General features: G+C 39.7%; 1 protein-coding gene across 2 annotated transcripts in view; it reads right to left on the minus strand.

Moving 5' to 3' along the window:
- Positions 1-435: 435 nt before the first annotated feature.
- The window catches only part of LOC129750783 (beta-1,3-glucan-binding protein), a 44,112-nt gene continuing 25,622 nt past the window's right edge, over positions 436-18,925 (minus strand). The window contains exon 5 of one of the 2 annotated variants that reach the window (XM_055745835.1): positions 436-736. In XM_055745835.1, the coding sequence (XP_055601810.1) occupies positions 533-736 (204 nt within the window). In that variant the 3' untranslated portion in view covers positions 436-532. The remainder of the gene's footprint in view (positions 737-18,925) is intronic. The other variant, XM_055745834.1, reaches the window with a different exon arrangement.

Here is an 18,925-nt window from a genome sequence, read left to right on the forward strand (position 1 = left end):
AGATTGAAAATAAAACCTTCCCAACAATGTGGAATAGAATAGAACCCAACCGTGAGAGAAAACCGGAAAAGAATGTGTAATTTACGGCGGATTGTAGTCGGATTTTTACAGCTCGATGCTCCGCCGTTGTTGTGGCGCTAATTAGTCCAAGTTATTCCGTTTGATAATTATAATTACATTTCGCGTTGTGCTTTCTCTCTTTGGTTTTTTTTTTTCTTTCTGGTGTTTTCGTACTTTCGTCTCAGGTACGGGCATAATCCGGTTGACAAATTCTAATTATTCATCTCCCGGCTACACCCCGAGATACGAACAAGTACTTGGATGAGCGGAAGTTTGTTTCCACAAAGACACTAATCATTTAAATTATACAATTATGGGGGTGTATTTTGGGACCACTACTGTTCGGAGCTGTTATTCATACGGAGACTTTTAAATCGTGTTGAATTTCAGTATACATATGTATCTCTTAGATTAATCTCATCAAATTTTCAAAAAAAAATAATTTTAAATTTAAAACTGGTTTCACTTATCCTCATAACGCATACACCCGCACATAATCGACGGCCAGTTCCGGATCGGTCCAGGTTCGATACCAGGCGTTCCTGTTCTGATAGAAGTGGTACTCGGCCTTAGGACTGGTGTTGTTCCAGGGTTTTTCGGCCCGGGTTGGTCCGTTGCGGCAGAGATCCGGGAAGTCGGTTACCCCACCGACGCCGACGCCTAGCGAAATGTAGAACTGAAATGGAATAAAAGAACAAATATTAATATTGAAAGATGTTAATTGCTAAACATGTGCATGGGAAATGATTTAGGTACTCTGAGGACTTGATGAGTTCAATGTATTTCTCAATTAAGTTACGTCACTTGTTCTGCTATTTTGGAAAGCAGCGGTCAACAAATATTTGACACCTGAGTCAATTTTTTTTTATTCCTAACTTTTGTCCTCTGGATATCAATGAATGACAAGCTAACGCCACACAATAACAATCGGATCTTCCGACGATTCTGAGGCATCGTACCACGTCTTAGGAGTACCAGACTAAGTCCCAAGACTCATCTAACCGATAGCAATGAGTGGAATCATACGTTACCACTTTGATATCGACAACGTTCTCATGGCGATGTTCAAGTTCTTTGGTGTACGGTGAACAAACCAGAGTAGGAAAAGGTAATTGCCACTGTATTACACCGTGGATGAAAGTTCGATGGTCTTGAAGACTTCGTTGGCAACATATCTGTTACTTGTTACAACCAAGATGATCGCCATTACTACGCTCTGGACAAAGTTTTTCAAGGAGTGGTCCAGTATCTGAGTTCCCCAGCAGCGCAAGCGAAATCAACAATTCGGACGTTAAGCCGTTCTACCATCGGAAGTGGAGTCTGCATTATCTGTAGAGACTGCATTTGTCTGCGTGGCGAAGTCGATGTTCAACCCTTAACGATCTTTTTCGTTCCACTCCTGATTGGTCAAAAAGGTATCTCAACCGATAACAAAAAAATAGAAGAGCTGAACCCGATCACCTTAATACTTAGAGAAGGGGGCACCCATCGAAGCACCGCCAGGACACAGATGAAGACCTGATGCTTGTCTACAAATGGAGGTAGTAGAGAAATTACGCAAGCTATTAATAAAGAAAACAAACACAAGAGACTATTCAAGTGAAAGTTTCTGCCATTTCGGAAGTGAAACCCGCCCCTAGGCCTCCCAGAATATCGAGGACAACATGGTCGAAGGTTAGGAGGATGCTAGATTGAACACGACAAACTCTGCAACGGATCAAAGATTTCGACTTTCAGTGCAAGATCGAGATATGGAGGTTCTGCGGTTCTACATAATGGTTTCACCTCCATACCACGGATATATTATCGACTACAACATATCACGGATCTGGGGAATATGTCTGCCAACTCTCGGATGCTCGGCATTAAACATTGTGGTCCGGTTACTTCACAAACCTTAATCGTCACAACGTAGAACCTGCCCGTACACCAGGCATTGAGCTACCTAGATGTTGCAACTGTGTTCTAGGTTTATCCTTAGGGGCTGAACTCATTACCATAAGCTCAGACAACGAAAACGTTACCGACACAGTCACGAAGCTTTGTCGAGTACTGCTAAGACAATAGTTCGTTCTAGCAAAATAGCATTAGGATCACACAAGGAAATTTCAACACACACACGTCGACTCCCTTCGTAAGACAAAGTGAATTCCCACTGAAACCGAAATGGGGACGTGTCCACGGTTTGACAAACATGCGGTAGAACTTGTCCCGATGCTATTTACTTGCATGGTGTTCCGTCTCACGAAATAACCTGATGAACAATATTCCTCCAATTCACTCGGTCCATGGCAACCGTTCTCCAACTTCTCGGGCATCCCACATACGCCAGACGCGCTCCACTTGGTCTCATCACCTCGATCGTTGCGCCCCTGCTCGTCTCGTTTCTACCGGATTGGCAGCGGACACCTGTTTTGCAGGACAGTCGTCCGGATTTCTCGCAACATGTCCTGCTCACCTTATCCGTCCAGCCTTCGCCACCTTCTGACAGGGGCGGTCCTAGAGTTGGCTTTTGGGGGGGGTGATTTTCCAAATTTTCAAAAATCAGTCAATATGAAGGAACGTAATATTTGGTGAAAAAACGATCATTTTGAAAAAGGGTAAAGAGGAGGAGGGTGGCAGGGGGAGGGGGGGGTAAGGGTTGCCACTTTCAAATGAGTACAATATAAGCTGCACACTGCTTCTCCTCCCCCACTTTAATTTCACTGAACAAAATTAGATGTATTTCGAAAATTTTTAATTAAGTGAAGAATAATGAAATTTTTTAACAAACTTTTTCAATATTTATAGAACAACCAGCAAATCTATAGTATTCACTGCAAAAAAAATGTTAATAAAAAGAAAATTGTCATAATATGTACATCTGGTTGTTTGAAATTGCCACTTTCAAAGATCTTTAAAGAATTTCTTGTCATAAATGTCATTTTATAAATGAAAATTATACACACGTTGTTGAGCTTCTGAATATTAGTGCTAGGCCAAACAAAAACTATAGTTTTTAGATAAATTTTAGTTAATTAATACTTTGAATTTCAAAGTGATTAACGGTGATTAAATTTTTCATTGGAGTAATTTACTGAATATTTATTTGGAAATTTTTTAATATTATTTTCAATTTGGAAACACAATCTTCAAAATTCCTTCACAAAATTCTGGTTTCGATTTTTCAAATTTTTAAAAATAAGAAATCAACACTCTAAATATAAATTTAGTTGAAAATAAGATTATCAAAATCAGATACTGACGTATGAAGCTTCTGGAACTTAATTTTAATTGATTTGCTCTTGAATTTCAGGTTATAATATAAAATTATCAATTTTAATTGTACTGAAACAAATGAAATAGCAACAAATAAGTTTTAAAGAAAGTGAAAAATCGTTTTTATTTCTTTTCATGTAGCTACCTATTCATAATTTCAAACTCTTGAAATGATACTGATTTATAATAAAAAACATGGAATGAAGCCATTTAGTGTTAATTTACTGAAGAGTATTTATCAACTGTAATTGAAATAGTTAAACTTTCAGATGTAGAGTATCAAACCTTGAACTGGATGTAAACTAAAAATTTCAAATTTATTATGTGGATGAGCTGAAAGCAGTTTCGGCGATATAATTGGTGTAGATCTTGAAATCCAGCAGTATAATAGTCAAACGTCACAAAAAGCTCTTTCGAATGTTAGCTCGATGGATTGCCTTTTTGCCGAAAAAATAATCGACTGATAACGGGGAAGTTTTAATGCACAAGGGAAAAATAAAACATAGGCAAATTGATTTTGAAAAATTTTTGCGTCCTTAACTCGATTTTTTTTGTCAGATTTTTTGTCAGAAAACTAAATAATTGGTTTAAAGTTTAATCGATCAATGATAACTGATGAACAACAAATAATTATAATCTATGAATTATCTTTTATCATTCATCATTGCAGAATTTAGGGAAGATTGCCAATAAGTGACAAATTCCTGAAAAAAACAATACAGATTTTGTTCCTTAGAAACATTGATTTGAAAAAAAATTAACATTTTTTTTTTAATTCAATAATTTTGTCCTCCAGAAGTCACGGTTAATTACTCACAGTCTTCAGAAAAATTGATCATGAAGTTAGAACCTTTTTTTCTGAATCTTTTTGGTACTGTACACTTTTGCTAAAAAGTGCACAATTTTGTTCAATGAATTTTAACCTTGTATTTTCAAAAGTTATACCGAAAAACAGAGCAAATAGAAAAAATACAAATTTGCATTCAGTACCCCTAAATAAGTCAATATCAGTTTTCAAATTCTTAACCTCGGAAAATGTGAATTTTGTTTCCTTGTGTTTTAATTGTGAATGTAGATTTTGAGTTTTGAAGATGAATTTAAATCTCTTTCTCAAAACACCAATTCCTTCATATTGAAACAACTTCTATAAATAGCTTTCATTTCTTTTTGGCTCTGAAAACACCTAGGGAACGCAAAAATTACATACAAACACTGCCTACAATTTTGTCTTTTGATTTATTTTTTCCCTGGAATCTCTTGTGTTTTACTGACGCATTTACTTGAATTTAGAAATCTTTAAAAGGTTTTTAACAATTAAAATGTAAAATTTTCATATTCAATTTCTGTTTGGTAGTATGTACTTGAATCTCTTTACGGTCATCCATTATATGAATGCTTGATGTGATAGATTTCAGAGCAAATTAAATTGGATCTAATTTTTTTTTTTGGAATTTCTCAATAAAGGATAGTTGGAAGTTTTATAATTCATATTCGAATGATGTAAAATGGAGGGAGAGATAAATTCGTGCAAGAGAATCTTTACTGTGATTCAAAACCCAATTGTTATTTTGCAATCTAATTATGAATTCCTTGTAAACGCCAGTGAGAATATTACTGGATTGGATTTTGGAATGAGATAGACATCACTTCGTAAAAATTTATAATTGTCAATTAACCAACTGTAAACAAATGAAAAAATACAGAATTGGAAATTCTAATTTATATTTGAATTTCAGATTCGTCTTAGCTTTTTATTCTTGAAGTAAAGTTTTATTCTAATATTTTGTCCCGATTCCTTCGGTTTTTAAGATATTTTGAACTATGTACAAAGAAAAATCCTAATGAGGAACTTTCCATTTCCGAGTCTTCCTTGAAAACAGATTTCATGCGGCCTTAACATGTTGTATATTACGATTTAATTTATTTCGTGAAATATTGGTGTCAAACAGAAAGATAAGAAGGTACCAAAGACTGTCAATTGAAGTCACATGATTCTTAAGCGCCTACTGGAACACTGATCTCTCCAATGGAGAATGTGACTACAATTAAAATGTCTTGTAAACGCAATGTAATTTAACACTTAAAGTCCAAATGTATTTTTTCACTTCTTAGAATGACCAAGATCTGTAAATCCATCACACATGATAGTAATTTCTGAAAATTGAAGGAAATTGCCAATCTTATAAAAGATGCTGCATGGTAAAGGCAATCAATGTATGACTACAGAAAAAAAAATCAAGTATTTTAGTGGTACAACAATATTCACTACCATATTTGACTTTTCATAATTTGTCATTTCTTTCAAATTCAAAACATTATGAAGAATTAAGAAGCTCAGATTTTGAAACAAATACAAAATTCATCATCATTTGCTCATGTAAATTTAGGCATATAAGGGATATTAGTGACAATTAAAAAAAATGTCCCTACATTTCAAATTTTAAGTAGGTAAATCGTTAGCAAATTCAAAGTCAACACTCTGAGTAATGCAACAGAAGTTGATTTGTATAATTCGGTCCAGGGAATTGCAAGTTTCAGCTGCTCTAGTTTGGTAGACCGACTTTTTCTTCAATCTTGAGCCTTTAAGTGATTAAGAAAATTCAAGGAAATGAAAATTTAGAAAACTCTGCAAACTGTAGTCGGATGGAACGCCAAATTTAGCCGGAGTGTTCTCAGAACCTGATCACTGTTTTCCGGAATTGCTCGAAAATTGTAGCAGCTGAACAATTGGACCAAACTTGTGCTTCCTGATGATGGCTTACAGGATTGAAAAGACATCGAAATACGGAACAAAGATAAGTGAACACTTCCATTATTTTCATTGGTGTACCGACTACATACAATCAAATTGTTTTTTTTAAACCCACACAGAAATGGGACAAGAATTTCTAATTACAAATGATATAAAAATGGGTTTTCACATTGTCTTTAGAATCTTGATATACATTCATCTCATAAAATTGTGTACAACAATGTTCAGTTCTATATAAAGCCCATTCTTTTGATTGAATTTTGTGAAAAATCGGTAGTTCCTATGTTATTGATCAACTTTGTATGATAATTTAAAATGTCAGTTTAGATTCTGGGTAAGGGTAAATTTTTTCAAGCAATTCAATGCATTTGCTCAAAACTTTCTGGACAAGTATTGATTTTAAGTGGAATTCTACAAATGGTATCATTTTTTAACGGTGAGGATCGATTAATATTTGGCATTTTATAATAACAGAGTGCATTAGTTTTAGTATCCATAGCCAAATCGATAGACGTTTGTGTACAATTTCTAGGAAAGTTTTTTTTTTGTTTGATTATCTTCGTGAAACGACAGTTGCTAATTTTAACTTTCATGCTTTTGGGAATAAAAAGCAGCATTAACATTTTTGATAAGTTTTTTTTTTCAAAAATTGAAAACAAACTTTGTGGAGTTTTCAACCTTACTTCAAGTCTTTTTTAGTAGTTTCGATATTTTTGCATTAAAATTTTCACTCGAAATAAGAAGCAATAAGAAACAAGAATTTTTAGAGTCCCTTCATAGTTAATTTTTGTCACTATTAAACTTAACATACTCAAGCCTGTTAATGAACTGAAAGCTTTCAATAGGAACTAATAGGAGTTAGGAAAATAATTACTAAGGTTCATCGTAACACTAGTCAAAAGTGTCTCCCAATCAATTCCTTCAAACCCTCTCCCAACCAAAATTGTTTTGATAGGATGCAGAGGTAACCTCGGTCCCAAAGCACAAAATAGATCTTTCATCCTTTTCTTTGTTTTTGGAACAAGCAATGCATACATTTTCTACAACCATGCGCTTCGGGTTTTACGGTTTAAGGTGGATGTGAGTAGTTAATCAAGCTAAGCTAAGCTAATCTTGAGCCTTTAAGTGATTAACAAACTTTTTTGTTGATTAAACCCCCCCACGGAGTGGAAAATTTTTGAAAATTTAAAAGCACATCTACTAGGGGAAGTTCAAAATTTGTATAGAAATTCGAGCATTTACGGGTATTTTGTAACTGTTTTTTGCCGCTTGGGGGGGGTGATCACCCCGATCACCCCCCCATAGGACCGCGCCTGCCTTCTGAATACAGGGTTCATCCTTCGCCTCCACACCCCGTTCTCCTGCACGCCGCCAAAGATGGTATGGTTCTTAATATTCGTCGCTCGAATACTCCGAGTGTACGCAGGTCACCCTCGAGCAATATCCATGTCTCGTACCCGTAGAGGACAACCGGTACTATTGATTTTCGTTACTCGCGGATCGCTGGTAACAGAGAAAGATTTGGTTCCGAATTCGTAAACGCTCCTTTAATCCGTTCGAAGTTTGTGGTACGTTTTAAAATCCTACGATAACAATTCTAATGAAAGTAATTTGAACATATTAGGATATCTCTTTCAGCTTACGTTTAGTGACCTTTCTCTTTCTTTCCTCCTGTCTAGATTCCAGCCTTTGCACTCGCTATGACGCTTCACCTTTAATTAATTGTACAATTTCACAATAAATTCTAAAGGTTCTCAACTACTTTCTCACCTGCTCGATGATGCTTACTCCAAATTGTACAGTTGCGCACTTCCGGATAACTTAGTACTTAGCTTGGATAAGCAACTCCACCGGCACTAGCGTACTAATTAGGTTAAGTTATTTACCTAAGCACGTAAATTTGAAGTAGATCTTTTCTAATATAGCCTCAATTAGAATCAAGCTATGATTCGAACACCACTAGAACTCAACTTTTAAGAATGATTCTTGTTTGTTTACTTTTGTCTACGTTATTGCTTCTAGCCTTCCCGCTTAATTTGCAGCTTTCTTTTCTCTCTCTCTCATCGTCCCAATTTGAGAACTGTCATCTCTATGAGTGCGTTCAATGCTGTCGGCACGTTAGGCCCGTTCAGTGACACTCCCCCCCAGTTTGCTGACTCCGTCTCTGAGTCTGCAAACTCTTTCTTAGTTCGCATGTCTAGCGCTGGAACCTTAACAGCTGATCTCTTGTACACGCCTTTCGCCGTCTTAATTCTCACGATACGCGCCCACCCGTCTTGGTTTGCCATTCGAATGATAGCGATAGCGCATACGTCGGCTCATAGCTTGATCACGTGGAAACTGCCGACCAACCAGTGGTTTCGTGTAAGCGCAGGAACGGCTTCATCCTCGATCGGTACATAGGTGAGCGGCCTGCCGTTGAAGATGCTTTCGACCCCGAATGAGGCACTCCTAAGTTCCTCCTCCTTAGAGCGATATGGTGATTGTAACTTCGCTAAGGTCTGCTTGACGGACTGTACAAATTGTCCCCAGCTCCCCCCCATATGGGGAGCTGCCGGTAGATTGAAACAGTAGGTGGTGGACACCAAACATAACTCCTGGATCATCTTGTGCTGGTATACAGCTTGCAACGCCTCCTTCAACGCCCGATCGATGCCAACGAAATTGGTTTCCCAATTGCTGTCGCTGCACAAGTTTGAGGTTAAAGAGCTAGCTAATAGTAAGTACACCCCGAGGATAGAAAGACAAAACAGAGGACCCCCCAATCTCTTCTCTACTCTACTCCCTTTAGCCACTTCCCTTTTTTCCAAAAGGTCGATATTAACGTGTGCGAACGGTCGAGTCGATGATGTGACTGATGAATCCACAGGTGGGCCATCGACCGCAGGAGAACGCGTACAGGCAGTTGCCTTCGATTCGCCATTCGGGTAATGCACGTCGCGTTCATGCTCCTCTGCAGCGTTCGATTCTGTCTTGTGGTCACAAGAGGTAATGTGATAAGTGTAGTGTACCATGCTAAGCGCTTCTCCATTCGACGCTCCACTGTAGATCGTCCATCCTAAACCGGTCTTAACAGCAATCGGCTGACCAGGCTTGCCTTCTCGACTCTCCCTGACAAGTGTCATGTTTGCATGTTGCACACCGATGAGTAGACGAGGCTGGATACTATGATACGACTCCAGGGGAATCCCTCGCAGATAAGTGTTTTCAGCCTGAAGTTGTTTCGCGTCGAGTGTCTGAGGCGGTAGTTGCAGTCCGCTCACTGTTCGTACGTCTCCCATGTGAAAGCGCTCTCCCGTTAGGCCGGACACTTCTAAGCTGACAATCTGGCTATTATCTTCAATACGGCGTGTGTCTCCGGTCCATTTGAGACTCAATGGACAAGATTTTCCAGCCAGGTTTAGTTCGTCCGCAAGATCTTGGTCCATAAGTGTCAGCGAGGATCCGTCATCCAAGAAAGCGTAGCAATGGATCACAATCCCGTTCCCATACACCACGACTGGAACATAGCGAAACAGGACAGCGCTGGACCCGGACAGGTGAGTGTGGCAGGACCGCTCTTCCCGTTGCACGTTGTCTCCGGTCTGGATGGGCGTGAACTCTGCGTTTGGTTGCATGGGCGCGGATTCTGGATTGAGTTGCTTGTGCAGCAATGGGTGATGTTTGCATGTGCATCCGTTGACTCCGCAGTTCCTGGACACACATCCCCCTCTGTGGCGCTTCAGGCATTTCCGGCACATCTTGGCTTCACGTGTGATTGCCCACCGTCCATCGTACGACAGTTCCCGAAATCCTTGGCAGTTCGCGAGAGATGAACAAGATCCCCTGCAGACAATGCACGCTGTGGGGCAAGTTCTTCTTGCGCCGGCTGATGATGTGCTACCTCCTGGGAAATGAGCACGGTACTCTCCCTGGTGCTCAACGTGAGCATTCACGTATGCCTGAGCTCTCCTGCGTGGCTCCTGGTTGTGTGACGGTACTTTGGGCTGACGCGGCTTCGAAACCAGACAGGCGTCTTCGCCTATCTCGTAGATCCACTTTCCGAAAGTCTTCAGGTTGACCTTCCGAATACTTCTAGAGTGTTTCGCCCACTGTAATTGCATTGGTCCCGGAAGTTTGGAAACCAGTGAGTTCAGCAATGAAGCATCCTGCTTGAGCTCCTTCCGACCACAGGCGTCGATCATCACCGTCAGGTTTTGGACGTCCAGCGCAAAATCGACCATCGCGTTCATAGACTCAGAGTCGACCGGTGGAATGGCAAGAACCTTGTCTTTCAGGGATTCGATAATGAACCTCGGCTGCCCAAATTTTAACTTGAGCGCATCCATCGCCCTGTTCACTGTCTTCGGATGGAGCAGAAAACTTCGAACGGCAGCAAATGCATCTCCCTTCAAGCAGTTCCTCAGTCGTATCATGTTTTCGTCGTCAGTGTAGCCGCACATCCGGGTCGTGCTTTCAAAAGTGGAAAAAAACATCGGCCATTCCTCGGGATTCCCTGAAAACAAAGGCAAGTCCTTTGCGACAACATGGCGAGCGGCGAGCTGATTGCGCGTCAGGTTCCAGGTTAACCGGTTACTGCTTGCGTCTTTTCGCTTGCTTTCGCCTTTCTTCGCTGGCGTAGAACGACCCTTCGGATTGAAGCTGAAATCGTTAGATCCTCCCTTTTCGTCCTCACTAGAGTCATCGCTGCTGTCTGTCTCCGTTTCCTCCTTGGAATCATCGCTGGAATCCTTTTCTCCACCTTCTTCCTCTTCTTCGTCGTCGGAACACCCTTCTTCTTCACTTGTAGAATTTGGTTCCTCTTCTTGGCGCTTGGCTCCAGCGGCGCCCAACCAGTTCTCTACCTTCGCATTAGCGTCGTTTTCTTCTTCCGCTGCTTCTTCGTCTTCGAGATCGACCAACTCTTCGAGAATGCTGAAGTGTTTCTCCATCAACTTCTTCTTTTCCTCTAACAGCGTCTGTTCCGCCACAAGTCTCTGTAACTGTAGCTCTAGATGTGCTTTCGCAGACTTCCTCGATCCTGCTGACGTCACTGAGGCAGCTTTCGACGGTTCTCGCATGGGTTTCTTCAGCTGAGAATTTTCCTTCTTCGTTGCGATGTTATTCTTCTCTGGCTTCGGTTTATCGACCTTCTTCCGTAACGCAGCGTTCTTGGGATCCTTGATATCACCTGCCTTCTTCTTTTTTGCTTTGCACTTCTCACAGTTCCACTTTTTACTCTCCACACTTTGGTTCACACCCACACAACTAAAGTGATTCCATCCATCACAATCGTCGCACTGCACCATTCGGCTATAGTCCAACGCTTTACACGTCCGACAGCTGTGACCGACATTTACGACCGTTTTCGCGGAGGAAGTATGGCTAATATCTTTGGGAGGAGTTTTGCTGGTTATGGGGTTAACTTTTTCAGAAGAGGGCCTTTTCTTAGTCGTGCCTGGTTTCGTATTGCTGTTCTGAGAAATTGGGCCAAGAGCAACGGACTTGAGTTGAAGGGGGGTATCACTCTTGGCCTTAGGGGACCTACTAGCTACGCTCTTACCTTGTTGGGCAGCAGTGGCTGCGGTGCTGGCTGAATCAGACATCCTTCCGTAAACGATTTTAAAATATTGATTTTCGTTACTCGCGGATCGCTGGTAACAGAGAAAGATTTGGTTCCGAATTCGTAAACGCTCCTTTAATCCGTTCGAAGTTTGTGGTACGTTTTAAAATCCTACGATAACAATTCTAATGAAAGTAATTTGAACATATTAGGATATCTCTTTCAGCTTACGTTTAGTGACCTTTCTCTTTCTTTCCTCCTGTCTAGATTCCAGCCTTTGCACTCGCTATGACGCTTCACCTTTAATTAATTGTACAATTTCACAATAAATTCTAAAGGTTCTCAACTACTTTCTCACCTGCTCGATGATGCTTACTCCAAATTGTACAGTTGCGCACTTCCGGATAACTTAGTACTTAGCTTGGATAAGCAACTCCACCGGCACTAGCGTACTAATTAGGTTAAGTTATTTACCTAAGCACGTAAATTTGAAGTAGATCTTTTCTAATATAGCCTCAATTAGAATCAAGCTATGATTCGAACACCACTAGAACTCAACTTTTAAGAATGATTCTTGTTTGTTTACTTTTGTCTACGTTATTGCTTCTAGCCTTCCCGCTTAATTTGCAGCTTTCTTTTCTCCCTCTCTCATCGTCCCAATTTGAGAACTGTCATCTCTATGAGTGCGTTCAATGCTGTCGGCACGTTAGGCCCGTTCAGTGACAGGTACAATGAGCATTGTGTACAGGTTACACTTTATGCAAGAGCTAATTCTTCTCGACCGCAGTTGCTTGTGGAGTCCATAGTAGGCACGACTTCCACTGATCATTTGCCGCTGGATCTCATGGCTGGTGTCATTGTCTGCGGTCACTGGTGAGCCAACTTTATCAATGTCGTCGGTGAAGCAGATAAGTTGACTGGATCTGTTGAAAATCGTGCCCCGCATTTCGCCCACCGTTCGTTAAAAATAATACCTTCTAGCGCCACATTTAACATCATGTAAGATAGACCATCGCCTTGTCGAAGCCCCTTCCATGATTCGAATGAACTCGACAAGTCACCCAAAATCCGCACACAGCACTGCGTTCCATACATCGTTGCCTTGATCAGTCTGGTCAGCTTCCGGAGAAGCCGTTCTCGTCCATGATTTTCCATAGCTCGTCACGGCCGATCGTGTCGTATGCGGCTTTGAAGTCGATGAATAGATGGTGCGTAGGGACTTGGTGTTCAAGGCATTTTCAGAGGGTTTGCCGCAATGAGAAGATCTGGTCCGTCGTAGACCGTTCCTCCATGAAGCCAGCCTGATGACTTCCCACGAATCGGTTTGCTTGTTGCGTTGGGCGGCGGAGTAGGAATCGGGACAACACTTTGTAGCCGGCATTGAGGATAGTGATCGCTCGGTAGTTCTCACAGTCCAATTTGTCGCCCTTTTAGAGTTCAGTTGCGATGCCATCCTTCCAAGCCGATTAGTTGTTATCAGCTGGCGAATGGCTTCCTAAACTTCACTTATCGTTTGGAGTGGCTCCTCTACGTCGTTGCTTTTCCTCGTCTTGGTCTCTCGAATGTGCGCCTTTCAGGTGTTCATCGAAGTGCTGCTTCCACCTTTTGATCACCTCACGATTGTCCGTCAGGATTACTCCGTCCTTATTCCGGCACATTTCGGCTTGCGGCACACTCCTCGTCGAACCAGTCGTTCCGTTGAGTTTATTCCACATGCTCGATGACGTTCTCCGCAACGCTGTTGATGGCTGTCTTGACGGTATCTCAACAGTCCTCGAGAGGGGCTTCGTCTAACTCGCCCTGTACCGGCAGCACTACTCGAACGATTGCGCGTAGTTTACTGCGACTTCAGGTGGCATCGTATGTGGTGGCGTCGGTTGCGTATGTTCCCAAGTAACCATAAGCATTAAGCCATAACCCTTAATCAGCATTAAATCAACGTTTCTAATGCAACTTAGCATTATATCAACATTCATAGTGCTTTTTAGTTTTATATAAGCATTATTAATGCATAGAAGCAATAACAAAAATTAACACTAATGATAGCACTATATGCACATATAGAGCTACTATATAAAGTTAACAAGCACTAGAACTTCCTGTTAATGCTTATATAAAGCTTTTATAAAGCGTAGAAACGTCAAACCCGCGAATGATAACAAGAATGATTTTTTCATTTGCTGCGTGTGAGTAAGCAAGAGAGCAAACGAAGACAATCAGAGCGGACAGTTGCAATTGTCTTCTCCCAAAGTTTTCCAATACATTTCCAAACCTTCTCATGCATACATTGTCTATGAAGTTGTGTGACCCGAACAGTACTTGAAGTACGGGTTTTATCACCTACATTATCAGCATCAAGAGTGGTCGAAATGGTAAAGGCGCAAGGAAAGATAAAGGCTGCTGAGGGATCCTCGGTTCGAGACTCATCAAAGTTAATTCATAATTCAATTATAATCACTTCTCATTTCATAGAACACTTAGCAAGCATAATCCTTCATTCAGCAGGTTGATTGATGTTGTAGATAATGATTTTATTTTTTAATTTTTGTTCATTCTCCTATTTTGAATTTCTGTTTCACATCAATCATGATGAATCCATTAAAAGGTGTTCTAAGTATGCATTGTTAATGCTTTTATACGGCTGGCGAAAATGACGTTTTGATGGTGCTCTAATTCAGCATTTGTAATGCTTATTTAAGGCTATGTTGTGATAGCATTTATTCAGCCCGCTATTTCGCCTTTTTAGCATTAAATCTGCATTATATACGCATATAGTACAAAACAAGCATTTATTCAGAGTTATATATGGAAACTAGCAGACCCGGTAAACTTCGTCTTACCATGTTGAACTTGGCGTCTCGCTTTCGTGAACATGTCCTAGTTTTTTTACATATCCTTCTTTTCCGTTTACTCGAATTGTCACGCTTAATTCTATCGCAATCAAACCTAAACATTATAACTCAATTCTACGGGTCTTTACATAGATTATCAAAACATTACCAAAAACATCAATCAATCTTACATGCATCTTACAGGAAAACTTTTCATCTACTTTTCTTTGATTCGGATGCTTTGAATATTGCCGCATTTGTATCAGGGATCAGCTTCCCGTTGAAAATTTGAGTTTTTCAGCACTCAACTTGATCATCAAACTTGGGAAGCCTCATGCAGCATGCTTAAAACATCCACTCTTTGTAACTTGTTCCATAAATAACTTTATGTTGATAATATCTATGTTTCATTTATTGAATACCATTTAGTTGATTTACTCCGCTTTGCTCGAGTTCACATTAAGGTTTAAATCGAAATCAAAATTTTCTCATTAATTGGAATTTATTGCATATGAAACTTTATGGAAAAAGAATTTTGAATATCGGGACCATTTTAGGAGTATTTGCCCAATATTATGCCTAACGCAGTACTTTCAGCTCCCGAGTTTCTCCGGATGGTATTTTTTTAGAACTGAAGAAATAAAAAAAACATTAGAGAAGATTTTTTACTAACCATTTTCAAGCAGCTTTTTGTTCACTATTTTCACCCTTGGAAGCAGTGGTAATTTAAAAATATCCATATTTTCATCAAAACCATGTCAAAAAAAGTTCACCGTTTTATTATTTATTCCAGCAAAAAATGCTTATTAAATTCCTTTGAACATTTACCCAATAAATCAAAAAAAAAAACGATCGGTTTTGAAAGGAGGAAAAAATATGTTAAGATTTTTTTTTATATTCCACCGAATTATAGCAATTTTATTTGCATTTTTATCCTAATGGACATATCTGCCAATTTAAACCATTGTTTTTTCAAGATTCTAACTGAAGCATTGAGATTTTTTTTAAATTAAATAGATCGAAAAGAGCTAATCTGTTAAGGCTACAATGATTCCATGAGTTCATTCGATTTTTTCTGGAAGTTTTCATGTAAATATACCTCGAAACCTTTAAAAACATATAAGTGTCTTTCGGCTATCATCACAGTTCAACTTTCATATTCTTTCAAAAAGAAATTTCTAAGTAAAGGTACATTTGTCCCATTTACAGATGCAAGTGAAAACACATTGCTCTTTTTCAGATGCGTCAGTATAAAGACTTAAAAATGAATTTAATACTTTTTCCTGTTTGTCTTTTTTATCAACTTTCATTGATATATCTGCAGTTTTTCTCCAGAATAAAATAATGCTTGGTACTTCGATTTCACTGAACACTGTTTTACCATAAGACCTTCATTTACAAAGACATTGAATAATTTTGAATATCCGCTTCAGATTTAACATTCGGCATACCCTTTCTGATCATTTTGGAGAAATAATTCTTAAAAGGTATATGTTTCATGACTAAAAGGCGCGTTGCCACTTGTTTCACCGTGTGAAATGACAGCAGTTAATATCATTTTCGACACTTTCAGGTCATAATAAAAACTTGTTAAAAAAATTCTGCTTCTGCTATCAAAAAAATAATGCTTCTGGAATATCAATCACAGAAAAACTTTTCAACAAAAAACAGATCTAAAGTCTTTTCTATGTAGCCAAAATATGTTACATGTTAAGTACGTTACATGTTAATGTTACATATTACTTTCATGTTAAGTACGTACTTGAATTGTGTGTAAACAAACAGTGAACCTGTAAACAGTTTTTCGATGAATGATTTAAAAAAAAAAGTTGAGTTTATTTAGTCAGCTTGTTTATTTGAGCTCAACGATTTATAGATGAAGAAATAATGTGAACATGTATACATGAATAATGTATGCATTTTTTGTAAATGTTGAACGTTTGCACTTGATCTAGTGTATCTTTTAACTGAAAATTCTTTCTACTTTATTGATAACTTTCACTTATGCTTGAAAAAAATCAAAAAGTTCTTTGCATTAGGCCTTAAAATAAACATTAATCCTATATAATCCTTTTTAAAGGACAGGCTCTTGTTCAGTTCATGTGTCTGTTCATCTTCAATGGATTTTGTTGTTGTTATGTAAATTTAAAGGCACCCGAAACATCTTCAGTTAAGCACATTTGTACATGTTCGAAAAATGTTTCTAGGGGTATTGGATTATAAAATTGTATGTAAATCTTCCCACTATCTTTTTTTTCAAATGTTCGCAAAGAGTCATATCATAATTTTATATGCATCAGTACTAAATTCATATTTTTCAGACAACAATTTCTGCTGAACTGAAAATAGTTTTTTTTTAAATCGTTTAAATGGTATTGATAATTTGATCGGCAAAATATCAATCTGGGCGTCATTCATTACTATGTGCTGTACAAATGATCTAGGAATCAAGAAGAAAAAAACACATCTAGGCTTCATGCTTCATATCGCTACCACATGCATTAAAATTATGCTTGGTTTAGAAATGCGCGCCCAAATATTTCAACTTATTAGTATGCCATGCCATGGTTACCATCCTCTCTCGACGTTTGCTTGCGACGCCTTGGACGGCCATGGAGACGAAAAACAAATCGCCCGGCGCCCGAAGTAAAGAAAATCTCCAAAAATGGATGTCATGACTTTAATTTCAATCAAAAACCTACAAATTTAATTATTACGGACAATTGATGCGACTTTCTGTTATTTTTATTCGATATAAACCGATTCGCATGCCTACAGAATATTCTAAAAATAATTTCATTTGAATCGTTTGGGTCATTTCGGAGGAGTAGTACTACAAACACCGTTACAAGAGAATTTTATATAATAGATATAGTGCTGATTAAGGGCTATGCTTTAGTGCTTATGGTTTCTTGGGTTGTTCAATACGGAGAGTTTTGGGTGCATCTTCACCATCACCAGATAGTGGTCTGACTCGATGTTGGCGTCTCGACAGGATCTGGCGTCGATGATGTCCGAGAAGTGCCGGCTGTCTATCAAAACGTGATCGATCTGTGATTGCGTTTGGTACGGTGATCTTCAGGTGTACTTGGGTGGGAGGTGGTGCTCGAAAAAGGTAGTAAGTACGGCCATTCGTTTGGAGGCGGCGAAATTTATTAATCTGGGGCCGTTTTAGTTGGTCAGCTGGTGCGCACTGAACCTTTCCATTTTCTCCCCCTCCTGGCCGACCTGAGCGTTAAAATCGCCGATGACGATCAATATCAATATCAATACCATGTTTTGAGCGATAGTCGTAGTCACGTTCCAGCTGCGCGTAGAATTCACCTTTGTCGTCACCGATATTTCCGAGGTGTGGGCTGTGCAGGTTGATGTTGCTGATGTTGAAGAACCGTCCCTGGATTCTCAATCGGCACATTCGTGTGTCGATCGGCCACCACTCCATCACGCGCTTTCTTATCTTCCCCATCACTATAAAAGCTGTTCCAAGCTCGTGTGTGTTGCCGAAGCTCTGGTAGATGGTATGATCATCTTCATTCGTTCGTACCGTGGAGCCCTTCCAGCATATCTCCTGCAGCGCTACGATGTCGAATTTTTGGCTCTTCAATTCGATGAAGAGCATGTTGGTACTGCCTATGAAATTTTAAGATCGGCATGTTCCAAGTTTCCAATCGCTGGTCCATTTTCGTCGCGTGGTCTTTGAAATTTGTTGTCCATTGTTCGTTGCTTTTATTTTTATGCCAGCCATGACTAACCAAGATGCGACCCCAACATTTAATATTTCATGGAAGAAGATGCAACACCCACAACTAGGCGACCAAATCAAAATCTCATCCCACGCAGAAAACACAATCGAAGACGATCTTCACCAAAACCCCACACACATCAATTGAGCGAGACTGAATGAGTTGTAATTTCTACTGCTGTATTCAAATTATGGCTTGTTCGTATACTGGTGACGTCACGCAGTATAAATTCGCTCTTAGTACTAACACACCTACAGGGTGACAATAAATTCTCGTACTTTTTAAAAAATGCTTTGAAACCGTAACCCCACTTGGCAACAACTTCAAACTTACTTACTTACTTAATGGTCCCGCGTCAATCCTCCGGTGCATAGGGCCGTGGTAAAAGACCTCCACTGTTGACGATCCGGAGCCAGCGTCTTAACTTGGTCTAAGTCAAGATTCTCATCGACAGTTCGGATTTCAGCGGCTAGACTTTGCCGCCACGGGTCTGCCTCTCCTTCGAGTCCCTCTGGATTCCATTCAAGCGCCTCTCTGCAAAACTCGTTCTCATCTCTTGCAGAGTGTGCCCAATCCATATCCACTTACGTTCCTGAATCTCGATTTCTAGCGCCCTCTGATGACGCCGGCGATGTAGATCCTCATTTGAGATCCAGTTGCCAGGCCACCAAACGCGGATGATATTCCGCAGGCAGCGATTCACAAAAACTTACAGTTTTTGCGTTGTCACTGCATATGT

The sequence above is a fragment of the Uranotaenia lowii genome, chromosome 3 (assembly GCF_029784155.1).
Source record: "Uranotaenia lowii strain MFRU-FL chromosome 3, ASM2978415v1, whole genome shotgun sequence".
Lineage (NCBI taxonomy): Eukaryota > Metazoa > Arthropoda > Insecta > Diptera > Culicidae > Uranotaenia > Uranotaenia lowii.